Here is a 13,922-nt window from a genome sequence, read left to right on the forward strand (position 1 = left end):
TTGAGAATGAGATGATGGCTAGTAAGAAATGATTCTGTTTCCTAGAATGCTTTTTGTGTCTTTTCCTGTAGTTCTAGGGGGGATGGGGCAGATACGATGGACCCTTAGAGACATGGGCACCCGCAGGCAGGTGCAAGGGGGTGCACTTGCACCCTGGAACTGGCTGGCCGGGAGATTGCATTTTCTTTAAATTAAAAAAAAAATGCTTTTTTTTGTAACCTTTGCTTTGCGTCCATTCACTCAAATGCAACAGGTCAGTGGCATAGCTAGCAGGGGGCGAGAAAGGCAGTCTGCCATTGGCGGCACTTTTGTGACTTTTAATAGTTTAAAAAATAACTGTTTTTTAAGGTCGCCCTTTAAATGCAGTTCCATAGCATGCTGTACTTCCGGTCCAGTTACCTGCATCACGTCTTGCGTACGGTGTGGACGTCCTGTCCGCCATGGAATTTAAAATGCAGTTTGCTTCACCTGTTCCAAGGAGTTTTGCTGCTTTGGATTATTCACTAAGTAAGGGGAGTTTTCTTAGTGTGTGCCGACCGATCGAGTAAGGGGAAGTTAGTTTTGCTTGCCTTTCATTCAAGTAAGGTAGGTAGGTCTGTAATCATATACAACTTTGAAGTAACTTAAAACAAAGATTTGACATAAATGATAAAATATGTGTGTGGAAGAAAGGATTTTCTTTTTGATTGCCAGGGTCTTTCAGCAGTTAAGTTATATTCTTGCAAAATATTCTGGCTATATGCAAATGCACTTAATCTCTTGATATAGTCCAGCATCATACTAGTCAATACTGATAATATAAGGTTCCCAAAAATAATTTGTAATTTATATTTTGTCATGATATCTGACTCTGATCAATATACTGTACTTAGTTTAAAGTCAATTTGAGCATTATTTTTTTCCATAGATAGTTTGGCTTATTATATATGTGGAGATTTGTTGCATCTAATTGATTTTATGCTAATAAATGTGTTTATGCTAGGGTCATCTGGTTTCTTATCCAGGTATGACTTACACTGATAGTCCTCAGCTAAATAGTATTGTGGTGACATTGATAGAATACAAGAAAATGTTTCATTTTTACCAGTAGTAGTTATTCCTCGTTTTACTATAGCACGTTTTCATCCAAGCATTTTCACTGTTCTATGCTGAAGTATCATCTGACCGCTAAGGCTGGTACTTTAAAAGCATTGATAGCAGCCGTAATTTTATTTTTATTTACTAACCTACTAAGCCCACTGACAATACAGACTTAAAATTAATTAACTGAAACATAAATGATTAGTTGACTTGACCGACTAAAAAGTACTTACAAAAAGGACAGTGCATGTCAAGTCCACCAAGACATGTTCAGAATTACTTATCTGCATCTAACCACCACAACTTTTGTGTCATACTGCTATATGCCCAGCTTTTGTATTTTTGGAAAGTTAAGATTATTATATTCTTTACTGAGACATTAGTGTGCAGCATACTTCTGGCAGAATCTTAGCTACACTTACTCTTGAAGGCATATGAAAGGACTGACAGAAGGTTATATGATATAGTGTTTGGTCACTTCATTCAGGAATGTCAGTTTTAAAATTTAGGATGAATTAGAATTGAGAGGCTGCTTGCTCTGAAGCCTATTTAACACCACATCACCTCTTTCCAGGAATGAGTCATATTATAGGATCGTAGGAGGTTATTAGGCTAATGGTCCTGGGGCTCTTACAAGCCTAGCCAGGAGTTTATCTCCAAAAAGAAACCTCAGTCAGCACCTGTCGTCCCTGTCATTGAGGGACACAGGTGGAATCCCTGGGACAAATTTGTGGCTTCCCATCCACTCATCAAGGTTGCGTGTGAAGAGGGTCAGTGAGGTATTCTGTTTGATGTGTATGGGAAGTCTATTTCAGAGACAGAGCAGCCTCTGGGATACAAACCTATCAATTTCTGTGGAGGGGCCACCCTTTGTGAGATGGGTGATGTGGGCTATTTTCCAGAGGTTGGGCACATATTGTTCAGAGATAGACCGATTGATTAGTATTGAGATAGGGTAGGCAATAGATGGGGCTGAGATTTTTAGGAACTCATTTGGCAACTGGTCAGCAGCAAGGCTACAAGGTTTTAGCTTGCTTAGAAGATTTTTTATAAAGGATGTTTGAATAGGTTTAAAAGAGAGGGAGTCTGTTGAGTTAGATGTAGGGGAGGGGGTAGTGAGTGAAGAGTTTTCCTGGCATTGTAGCAGGCTGGAGATAGAGTTTATAAAGTAAGAGTTGATCTGAGAGGCTAGAGGTTCAGAGGTATTTGAAGTGGAAGGAGAGGGGGTGGGGGTCTGCCATGGTTAGGAGGAGGTTGATATTCTGCCAGAATTTTTGAGGGTTTTGTAGGTGGTTTTGTTGGGAGGTCCGGAAGTAACATTTTTTGTCCTGGTTGATTTTTGCCTTAGTTTGATTTCCAAGTTGCTGGTAATGTATAAGCATAGATTTGTCTTTGGAGGATAGGTAGAGGGTTCTTGCTTTCTCCCTTTGTTTAATTAGTAGTTTTGTTCCAGGGATAGCCATGGCAGTTGTTTTGCTTTGGTGCAATTTTTTTCTTGTTGGGGCAAGGCTATTTAGGATTACAAGGAAATTGTGGTTAAAGAATTCTACTGCACAATCTAGTTGTAGGTATGTTAGTAGTGACCAGTCACAGTTGAGAAGTAGCTGATTAAATAGGATGGGGGAGAAATGTTTTTTGCTACGTATGCATTTAAATGGACTGTGAGATTTGATATGTAGTTTTTTGCATAGTAGAAATGTTGGGGTGTGGTTGCTAATGCTTATGGGAAGGCAGCCAGATTGGTGGTTGAAGTTTGGCTTATTAGTTAGTATCCAGTCTAGTAGTAATTGTTTTTTACTGTGTTTATTGGTGCGAGTGGGGGAGTTTATGATTTGGGAGAAATTAAAGAGGTTGATGAAGGCTGACAGATTGTCAGAGAACAGGAGAACCAGTCTAGGTTAAAATCTCCTAAGATGATAGTTTCTTGTGAAAAATAGGAGGAAGACCAGGAGAGGAGACGTTCTATATTGTGAAGGTTATTTCCAGGGGGCATATAGGTAGCAATGATTATTATTGATTTTTGGGCATTTATATTCAGGCGGGAGATGATGATTTCTGCATTGGGACTGTCAGGAGGTGAGCAGTTTGGTTTGTCTAGTATTAGGGAATTGAAAATAAATAAGTAATAAGTAAGTGATAAATTAATAAATGTATAAACAAGGAAACTTCCTGGTTTAGCCTCATGGTATATGGATACTAAATACAACTAGGACCTCAGAATACACTAGCATATTGTTCAAAAATATCAGATGTGACATTTCACTTGTCTATCTAAATTAACCTTTCCGATAGATAGTTGTACTGTAATCTTCAGTGCTGCACTGCTAACATTTTTCTGAACAATGTACAAATACATGAATGTCATAAATGCCTGCTTTATTAATATGCAGATTGTTGCCTCTATTAATCTATAAATCACTCACTGCAAAATGTGTGAATTATCTTCTTTACAAATATGGGAAGTGTGCACAGCTCAAACGCATGACTTTTTTGTCTTCACTAACTGCAGACTGTCCTCTAGTGGTCTGAGACTGCATCAGTCCAGAATAGTAATTAGTTGCAGTGCCACAATTTGAAATAAAATATTGCAATACTTATTTTTATAATCTCAATACAGTTGTTTCTGACCCAGTGAGGTTAATGTATGGCCAAAATAAATCAATGCATTTCAAGACCAAGTCTCAATATACTTTCATTTCTGATGTTATTTTTTATGCCGGCTTCATGCTTAAAATTAATACTTTTGCTATTAACTCCCTGCCTCTCAGTCCAGTGATGCTTATGAGGCAATGCAGATACAGCTAAGTCATTTCTGTATAAAGAGTACCCACTACATACAGCTCTTCTGCATTCACATTCAATTTTCCTATATTTGAATGAGTGACAAAACTATCGGAAATTTTACTTGCATCTATTAATTGCAAAGCTTTTTCTTTGCCTTATATTTACACATTTTTAAAACTGGTTCAGAAAGTATAGTTTTTGCACTGTTTGCTCATAGCAGGACAACTACTGCTGTCATGCTTATAACCACACCTTGAACAATATGAAGTAGGTTCAGCTGAAACTTTCTTGCAATCAGCTGCGCCAACAAGATCATACATTTTACTAAAAATTATATGCTCCCCCTTCTGCTTAATATTAGTACATTTTTTCTTTGTTATAGATTTACACAAAGCAAATTCTTTCATTTGAACAATAGTCAATTCTGCTGCTACACACATGCACAGCTTTATCTGGTCTTGAATCAGACTCTGTCAGAAGGGTTTACCATTCTTTTGCCGCATTCAGTTCTGTCTCTCAGAAATGAATAGTGTAGCATTTGTAACACATTGTTTAGTGCTATTCATTAAATGAGTAGGACAGGTATCAATAAACTCCTAGATTTGTAGCAAAAGATAAATGACAAATAGCAGATTTATCAGATTCACTTTAGAGGTACAATACTGGTTAAATCTGTCCTTTATAACAGCTACAGTGGATACAAAAAGTTTACACACCCCTGTTAAAATACCAGGTTTTTGTGATATAAGAAAATGAGACCACAATAAATCATTTCAAAACTTTTCCCACCTTTTATGTGACCTATAACCTGTACAATTCAATTGAAAAACAAACAAATCTGTTAGGGGAAAAAATATAAAAAATAAAGAAATGTACAATAAGCTGGTTGCATAAGTGTGCACACCCTTAAACTAATACTTTGTTGAAGCACCTTTTGATTTAATTACAACATTCAGTTTTATTGGGTAGGAGTCTATCGGCATGGCACATCTTGACTTGGCAATATTTGGCCACTCTTCCTTCCAAAAGCGCTCCAAATCTGTCAGATTGCGATGGCATCTCTTGCACACAGCCCTCTTCAGGTCACCCCACAGATTTTCTATTGGATTTTGGTCTGGGCTCTGGCTGGGCCATTCCAAAACTTTCATTTTCTTCTGGTGAAGCCATTCTTTTGTTGATTTGGATGTATGCTTGGGGTCATTGTCGTGCTGAAAGGTGAAATTCCTCTTCATCTTCACCTTTCTAGCAGATGCCTGAAGGTTTTGGGTCAAAAGTGTCTGGTATTTAGAACTGTTCATAATTCCCTCCACCTTGACTAAAATCCCAGTTCCAGCTGAAAAAAGCAACCCCAAAGCATGATACTGCCACCACCATGCTTCACTGTGGGGATGGTGTTCTTTTGGTGATGCGAAGGGTTGTTTTTGCTCCAAACATACCTTTTGGAATTATGGCCAAAAAGTTCAACCTTGGTCTCATCAGATCATAACACATTTTTCCTAATGCTTTTGGGAGACTTGATGTATTATTTTGCAAATTTTAGCTGGGCTTGGGTGTTTTCTGTGTAAGAAAAGGCTTCCATCTTGTAACCCTACCCTATAGCCCAGACATATGGAGAATATGGAAGATTGTTGTCACATGTAGTACACAACAAGTACTTGCCAGAAATTCCTGCAGCTCTTTCAGTGTTGCTGTAAGTCTCTTCCAGCCTCCCTGACCAGTTTTTATCTTGTCATTTCATCAATTTTGGAGGGATGTCCAGTTGTTTGCAATGTTACTGTTACCCATATTTTCTCCACTTTTTGATGACTGTCATCACTGTGTTCAATGGTATATCCAATGCTGTGGAAATATTTTTGTACCCTTCTCCTGACTGATACATTTCAACAATGAGAGCCCTTTGATGCTTTCTAAGCTGTCTGCGAACCATGGCTTTTGCTGTAGCAGGCAACTGAGTAAATGTCAGGAAAATCCTACTAGGACAGCTGAACTTTATTTGGGGTTAATCAGTCTCTTTAATTGATGGCAGGTGTGTATCCAAGAAGACTGAATGTTGTAATTAAATCAAAAGGTGCTTCAACAAAGTATTAGTTTAAGGGTGTGCACACATGCCACCAGCTTATTGTACGTTTTTTATTTTTTATATTTTTTCCCCTAACAGATTTGTTTGTTTTTAACTTGAATTGTACAAGTTATAGGTCACATTAAAGGTGGGAAAAGTTTTGAAATTATTTATTGTGGTCTCATTTTTTATCACAAAAACCTGGCATTTTGACAGGGTTGTGTAAACTTTTTATAGCCACTGTATGTTAGTTAGCTGCTCTGTAGTACGATTAAATGTGTTAAATACCTTTATGGATTCTTCCTTAGCAAGGTAGAGAAATGCGAATATCTACACCCAGCTTCATTTTGAATTTGGACACTAGTCACAATTCACGGATGTGGTAAGTCATGACATAAATGAGCTTTTAATTATCATTTTTCTCCAAAACTGAAAACATCTGCCATGACATCCATTGACAAACACCTACACACGATGTTGGGGAAAAGACAGAAATCAGATAATTAAAAAAATCAGTTCATTAAAATGCTATCAATGTAATGAGTAGACAAAGTAATATGGGACACACTAAGGATAAGATACAACTGAAATATCACCTTACATGACCATCATCAGAGAATATTACATGCCTACCTAGAGTGGCCAGCCAGGTGAGCCTACCTCTGGAAGAGAGAGCAAGCCAGAATGGTTGGGTGGAGGCATATTAAGGTAAATCAGGCAAGAAGTGGGTGGTTGTTGTCAAAGAAATTCTATACTAAAAATGAGAGTTACACACAGTAAAGTCTAACAAAACAATACTTTGAAAATGTATTTTATTTCTCAATTCAAAACAATTCATGATAAATAGTAAATAATACAAGACTGTTTCAAAAGTCATGTTTACATATAACATATGCTGTATTACACACCTTACAAACTTAAATGTGCCTATTTTATCTCAATTTTCTGCAGCACAGGTAAGTATACTGCACTTCTACTAAAAGGACAATGTGATTTCACAGCTTTACAAGGCCCTTTAACATAGAAACTATATATGCGGTTTGTTACATGGCTTTCCATAAAAATATACAGTAATGAGGAATAAATAAATGCCACTGACTTCCTATCTCTATCTACAACACACGCATAATAATATACATATCTGTATATATATATATATATATATATATATATATATATATATATATATATATAGGAGTACACACACACACACACACACACACACACACACACACACACACACACACACACACACACACACACACACAAAATGCATGACTCCATTTTCATATGGTTAACATCTTAAGAAACATCCTTGTAGTCTTCAGATAACCTTGTACTCCATGGTAAGTGCTTTTGTCTTTGCACATTTAAAGGCTTCATCAGAATAAATTACAAAAACTGTCAACAACAGTTTAAATATAAATAACCCAAACAACTGGTGTTGATTTTTGTGTTCTTAGTTGATTTTTACTCTGCATGTGGCAGACGACTGCCTCTGAAGTTAACATTCTAACATGTCAGTTTCTCCCATTTTAATAAGTTATCATTCAGAGAATAAGATGAAATTTGAGGCCTTTTTGTATTAGTAGGATAACTCATACACTGGTCAGAGGATTAATCCAATAGGAATGAATTAACCTGCCCAAGTACATTATTCACTCTGCTTATTTTCATATTTCCTCTTGGGTAGGCTTCAACCATCACACAGGGAAATAATGTACAAGTTCTGCTTAAGGAATGAGTCAATGTAATACTGGGGTAAGTTAATGGGAGTGATCTTAGAATGGTTAGATGTTTTTATATATTAGAACCTCAGATGTAGCCAAGTCCTTTTCAGATCCCACCCTCATAGTATGTAGTGGGGTGGGAGTTTTGGGTGGCAAGTGGAGATAAGTCATATTGGCAGCTCATACAAAAACATAGATGATCTAATATTATCCAATGCTGACAACAGCAGGGAAAGGATGATTTCCTCAATGTCATCTTATGACACCAGAAAAAATGCTAGTGAGTAGTCTGAGACAAAGCAACACAAAGTAACATTATTTTATTTAACACTTGTTTACCAGGAAAGTCCAGCTTGGAATAAAGCCAATTTTTAGCAGAGGCCCTGGGAGAAACACTCCAGACACATGTCTTTACAACATGGGAGGAAACCCACACAAACTTAAGGTAGACATGCAGACTCTGCACAGAAGTCACTCTAGCTGAGAATCAAACTGGAGAACCTTTTGCTGTGAGGTGACAAAACTACTGCTGCACCACTGCACCATCCATTAGAGGAATATGCATTTCATAAAGTATAAGTAGTTGATGATGTAACTTCTTTTGGAAGTGAACAAGACTGCCTGTATGAAAAGATATTCAAAGTAGAGTTCATAGGTTCATAGGTTGGTACTAGGCTATTGCCCCTAGGGCCTATACAAGCCTAGCCATAACAATTCCCTGGCTATTTCTTCCCACAATATTTACTTCCCTGGACCCCTGTCTGGCAGGGCAACTGACATGATCCTTGGGGTGAATTTCCTATCTCCCATCCAATCATCAAGGTTCCTTTTGAAGAGGGCCAAAGAGGCGCTCTGCTTGACATTTATGGGCAGTCTATTCTAGAGTCTGGGGAGTCTCTAGGTCAGAAACCTATCCCTCTACCAGGTTGTGTTCATTGTGATGACAAGGTTTAGATCCCTGGACCATATGGCTCTGAGGGATTGGGATTTCTTTAAGTGTAGCATGTCCAACAGCTCTGGGTTTGACATGGCTTTGTATGTTAAGCAGAGATCACCTCTGAGTAGACGATATGTGACAGAGTATAGCTGGAGTTTTTTTAGATGGTCAGCATAGGACATCTGCTTTAGGCCTGTGATTCTTTTAGTGAGGTATTTCTGTGGCCTTTCCAGTTGTTGCAGATATCTTGAGAGGTACATACCAAACGGGGCACTGTATTCTATAATGGGTTAATGAGGGATGAGTATAGTGGGACAATGGCCTCCTTTTTTCTGGATGAAAAGCCCTTAGTGATGAGGTGTGCCACATAGAAGGATTTCCTGACTGTTGTGGTGATGTGGTTATCGAAGGTGAGACCACTGTCCACCTGTGTCCCTAAGTCTCTTATCACACTTTTGGTGTTTAATGTATGGGTACATGTTTTTTCCCAAAGGGGATAATTATACATTTCTTGGCACTAAGCTTGAGCCCATGGCTCTGGTACCAAGCATCTGTTTCTGTAAGGCCCTTTTGTAGAATATCCACATCATTTGGGGATTCAGTAATGGCTCCCAGTTTGCAGTCATCTGCAAACATTGTTAGCCAGAGTCCCTTAGTGTTGGCCTGTACTTCACAGACGTAGATGCCAAATAAGAGCGGTCCCAGGACTGAATCCTGAGGTATTCCACTTGTCACTTGTCTGGAGCTGGATTTGGAGTCGGCTACTTTTACAGTGTGGGTTCTGTCAGTAAGCCAGTTGGCAACCCATCGAGTGATGTAGGGATTAATGCCCAGCTTAGTAAGTTTATCTATGATTCCAGAGTGGGGGATGGTTTAAATAAACAACCTTGAATCAAAAGTACCATTAGAGTTTCTCTCCTACCCTTTAATCTTTGTCAGTCCTTCATTGTCCTTTGATAAATATAGCCTCTTCCACAGCTATATGCTTATTTTATCTTTCTTAATTTTTAATATTTTTATCTTATGTATTTGTAAATGTATTGTAAATATCTCTATATCACTGTATAGCCATTGCATTTTTACATATCTCTTTTAAACTATTTTATGTTTGCATCCTCTGTTTGCTCTTTTTCAGTTGTAAAATGCATTATATACATTATATATTTCTACTATGGCATTATTCTGTGTTTTCATATTGGAACTGAGCCTGAAAAAGGTCAACATTGATCAGTGTTCTACCCCAACCAACAAGTATAAATAAAATAAAAAAATACATTACATGACTAATTTTGGTGTACTCCTCTTTCTGTCTGATGCAATGGAGTGCACACAGCATGCATAGATGATAGCTAATAATTACATAACAAAGTAAAGGTACAAATGCTTGAGGAATGGGGTGACGGTGGTATTATCTCACTCTGTGGCTATTTCTTTTGACTCTTCTCTTCTGCAATAGGAACCTCTACAGACAGCACCTGTTCTTGACTGCTAGGTCCAGGGCTCATCCGGATAAACACTGAATTATCAGAGGACTCGGAGACAACATCTTCATCATCTTCTTCTTCTTCTTCTTCCAGCCTTGAGGATGCAACAGGTGAGCGCTGATGAACTGGAGAAGCAGGAGGCACAAGCACTGAGCTGGATGTCTAAAAGAGAAAAAAAAAGACTGATTACTGAAGGATGTTAAATTTGTACAAAACACTTTGTACTTATCTACTACAATGATAGCCAACATATTGTTCTGTGCAATAAATGTCACGATATATGTCAACTAAACTCCTTTTTATGACTAGTCCTTCTAAAGGTTGTTTAATAAACAAGTCCCACAGGGTCATATACTTCCTGTGTTTCATTTTTGTAGCTTGTCTTTAATGACTAATGGACATTTTCTGTGCTTAACTCATTGATATTGTGAAAGTATATTTACTGATGCATCTTAAAACTAGCCAGATCTAGACTGCTTTGGTGATGTACTATCGTCAGTTTTAAGCATTTGCCATCTTCTGTCTTTGTATGGTTTCTGGTGACAAATAAACCATTTAGTTGCCTACATTTATACTGCTGTAAATGTAGCCACTGAGCTGAGGGGCCCAGTATGAAAAGAATTAGGAAAAGGGGAGATAATTCAAATGTGTCTCTCAGACAGAACATTTTAGGGGTGCATTCTTAGGTAATGGGCAACCATGTCACTGTGAACTATCCTGTAACTGAAATTCTTATAATTCTGAAAGCAAAATAAGGTGCTAAAAATTGCAGGAATACTAATGTTTAATTTGGAGTAGCTGTTCTTAAGTTGTGACTTCTGAATTTAAGAATGCATGTAACAGACATCTATTCTTTGGTGGAAATTAGGTCTCCAAAACTGCATGCAGTCATACAAGAAGGGTCGCATATTCAACTTTTCCAGAGAAACAACTTCCTCCTTTTACTAGTGATAATGGTGATACCTCTTCTTATGAATGACAGTGCTCTGTCACTTTTGTTAAAGTATCATAATAATTTATTTTCTGATAACAGTACCCCCCCCCCAGATCCTTTTTAAAAACTTTTCTTATTGTTACTGCTCATGCACTTTGTACTCATTTGACAGGTTATTAATTCCTGGATTCATTATTTTGTATTCTTTGCACTATCCCAAAAAATGAAATCCACAACTCAATATTTATTTAGCACTTTCATCCCAAAAGAAAGGACTTCTTCAGAATAAAAATGCTAAATTGGTAACACTCATGATTTAATCAGAACTCATGATTATATAAGTTGGATGTTGCTGGATGTTTTTTATTCTTAAGAAGTCCTTTCTTTTGGGACAGAAGTGATAAATAAATATTGAGTTGTGGATTTGTATTCCTTGGGATCCTTCTTTTTTGTGTTTTTTCAACAGTTTGTGGGAGTCTATGCATTATTTTGGTTTGTTTGGTATGGAAGGAGCCGAGGATATAGATCTTCCATCTTCACGAACCTTGTTTGTTTCTTATAATGAATTAAACAAATTGGTTGGAAATCTTACACTGCTAGTTGAGCAGCTCACCCAGCAAATATCTCACTCTAGAGGTTCTTTCAGTGGCTCAAATGGATTGGTATTTAGATCGGGAACCCAGGTTACTAATTCCGATCACAAGCACTATTACTCCTGCCCAGAGGCAACATTTACTGCCAACAGCCAATCGGATTCCAACAATTTGCATATTGGTTTTAATGACATCATCATGGTGGGTGGTACCAACTACAATGGAAACCCGACGCTGCAAGAATGGTTTCACGAGGGTAAGGATTGTCACTTGGGAACACATGGATCTACTGAATTTTATGGAACAGTAGATAAACAACTAGAAGAATTAACTCCCAAGTTCAGAAAACTGCAACTTGAGAATAGTTACTTTAGAGAATGTTTGCGGACTGAACATATTCCAAAGGGCCTAAGGACATGGAAGTATCCAACTGGACTAGAGAGAGACTCCGACTTGCATTGTGAGTTACTAAAATTATTCAATAGATATGGCTGTGAATTATTACAGTGTCTGATAAAGGATAACAATAGGAAAATGATGGAACTATCAGACACTGTATATAAATTGGACAGCGCAGTGGTGTAGCAGTAGCATTGTCTCTTCACAGCAAGAGGTTCTCCAGTTCGATTCTCGGCTGGGGTGCCTTCTGTGTGGAGTCTGCATGTCCTCCCTGCATTCGTGTGGGTTTCCTCTGGGTGATCTGGTTTCCTCCCACGTTACAAAGACATGCATCTGGAGCGTTTCTCCCCGGGCCTCCGCTGAAAATTGGCTCATTCCAAGTTGGACTTTCCTGGTTAACAAATATTAAATAAATTAGACCAAAGTATACAGTTGGACTTGTTTGTGTGATAATAAGAAGAGTGAATATTTTCCATTGTTTACAAGAGTTGATAGATTGAGCTTAGAAATAATAAAATAAAGATGCTAGTAAGAGATCAAAAGGAATATGAAGCCAGTAAACTTATCTCTTGCCCCCTCCTGGGTCAACAACAAAAAAGCAAAGTGGATGGTAATGTGGAGGGTAATCAGTGGTATAAGCACTATGAGATATGTACCAACTGAACCAGTTTCAGAGAACCCACCCCCTTTAGAATATCCCCTTGGAGGAGGTCCGTGAGGCTGAGGAATCAGAGAGGGGGCAATCATACATGGTTTACCAACAGATTCGAGTTTCAACAGAGGAGAAGGTGGAGAGGGAGGGGCAGGGGGAATTCCAGTTGGAAAATATAGGTAATAGTGTTTCATATGTGATTTTAAACAACAAGAACTGTGATTTTAGGATCTATAATTATAGCAATGTTGAATTGTGTTCTTCCTGTGCAGACCTGTTTGAAAAAGGGTTGTCTTTTGTTCCAGTTCGAAAAGCTTGTATAGATGAAGTATTGATTAATTTAAAATTGTTTTCTAGGAAATTGAACCTAAGTTTTTTATTTTAAAGACTCTGATGGGGATGGGGTCCTGAAATATGGTTGTAAGAGACCAAGTATGTTCAATCCTACATTACGTCCAATAGTCTCTGTTTTTGAAAAGATATGCAAGTTTGATATTCACAAATTATTTTCAACTAAGCAATGTTTCAACAAGGGTTTCTTTAATTTATCCTGTGAAGAGTTTAAACTATTAAGAACTATATGTGACAACATAGAATTAAGGGTCATGGAGCCCAATAAGGGTTGAGGCCTGGTAATTATGAATAGCAATGATTAAAGTAACAAAATGTTTACCCTCTTATTCACTAAAACTTATGAATAAACCTGTATGAATGAAATGAATATTGCATACCATAAAATTGATTTAATATTGGAAGATTTATTGATTAATAATCAGATAACTTCTTCTGAATTCAATTTTTTGAGGGTAATACATGCTAGGACCCCTACTATTTTTGGGGTCCCTAAAATACATAAGAATTTGGGTGATCCACCTTTTAGACCTATAGTGGATGCCAAGGCCTCAAAAACATTCCTTATTGCTAAATTCATTGACCAGCAGGTTAAGCATATCATGGATAACCATCCCTGGCATCCAACAGATTCATGGGATTTTTTGACCAAGGTTTCCAATGAAATGTACAAAATCAAAGTTATTTTTGTCACAGCAGATATTAAAGATTTATTTTCTATCATCCCACATACTACAGGGATTAAATGGTTTTACTTTTATCAATATCAACATTCTGGGCTTAATCACAATTGGATTCTTACTATCAGGACATTAATGGAGGTGGTGTTGGATAGGAACATTATTATATTCAAACAACTGTTTAGACAAAGGAAGGGTGTGGCAATGGGGGCAGCTTGTGCTCTCATGTTTGCTCACAT

At 37.6% G+C, this 13,922-nt stretch overlaps 1 protein-coding gene and 1 long non-coding RNA gene across 3 annotated transcripts in view; one reads left to right on the forward strand and one right to left on the reverse strand.

The window, feature by feature from the left end:
• Positions 1-429: 429 nt before the first annotated feature.
• LOC122809785 lies at positions 430-10,424 on the forward strand. Its single transcript, XR_006365947.1, has 2 exons — positions 430-585; positions 10,047-10,424. It is a non-coding gene; the product is annotated as an uncharacterized LOC122809785 (long non-coding RNA).
• Positions 9,407-13,922, reverse strand: part of CNGB1 (cyclic nucleotide gated channel subunit beta 1) — a 734,247-nt gene continuing 729,731 nt past the window's right edge. For both annotated transcript variants that reach the window (XM_044081527.1, XM_044081526.1), the window contains exon 21: positions 9,407-10,236. In XM_044081527.1, the coding sequence (XP_043937462.1) occupies positions 10,015-10,236 (222 nt within the window). In that variant the 3' untranslated portion in view covers positions 9,407-10,014. The remainder of the gene's footprint in view (positions 10,237-13,922) is intronic.

Source organism: Protopterus annectens, chromosome 8.part0, assembly GCF_019279795.1.
Source record: "Protopterus annectens isolate FY-2018-M chromosome 8.part0, PAN1.0, whole genome shotgun sequence".
Taxonomy (NCBI): Eukaryota; Metazoa; Chordata; order Ceratodontiformes; family Protopteridae; genus Protopterus; species Protopterus annectens.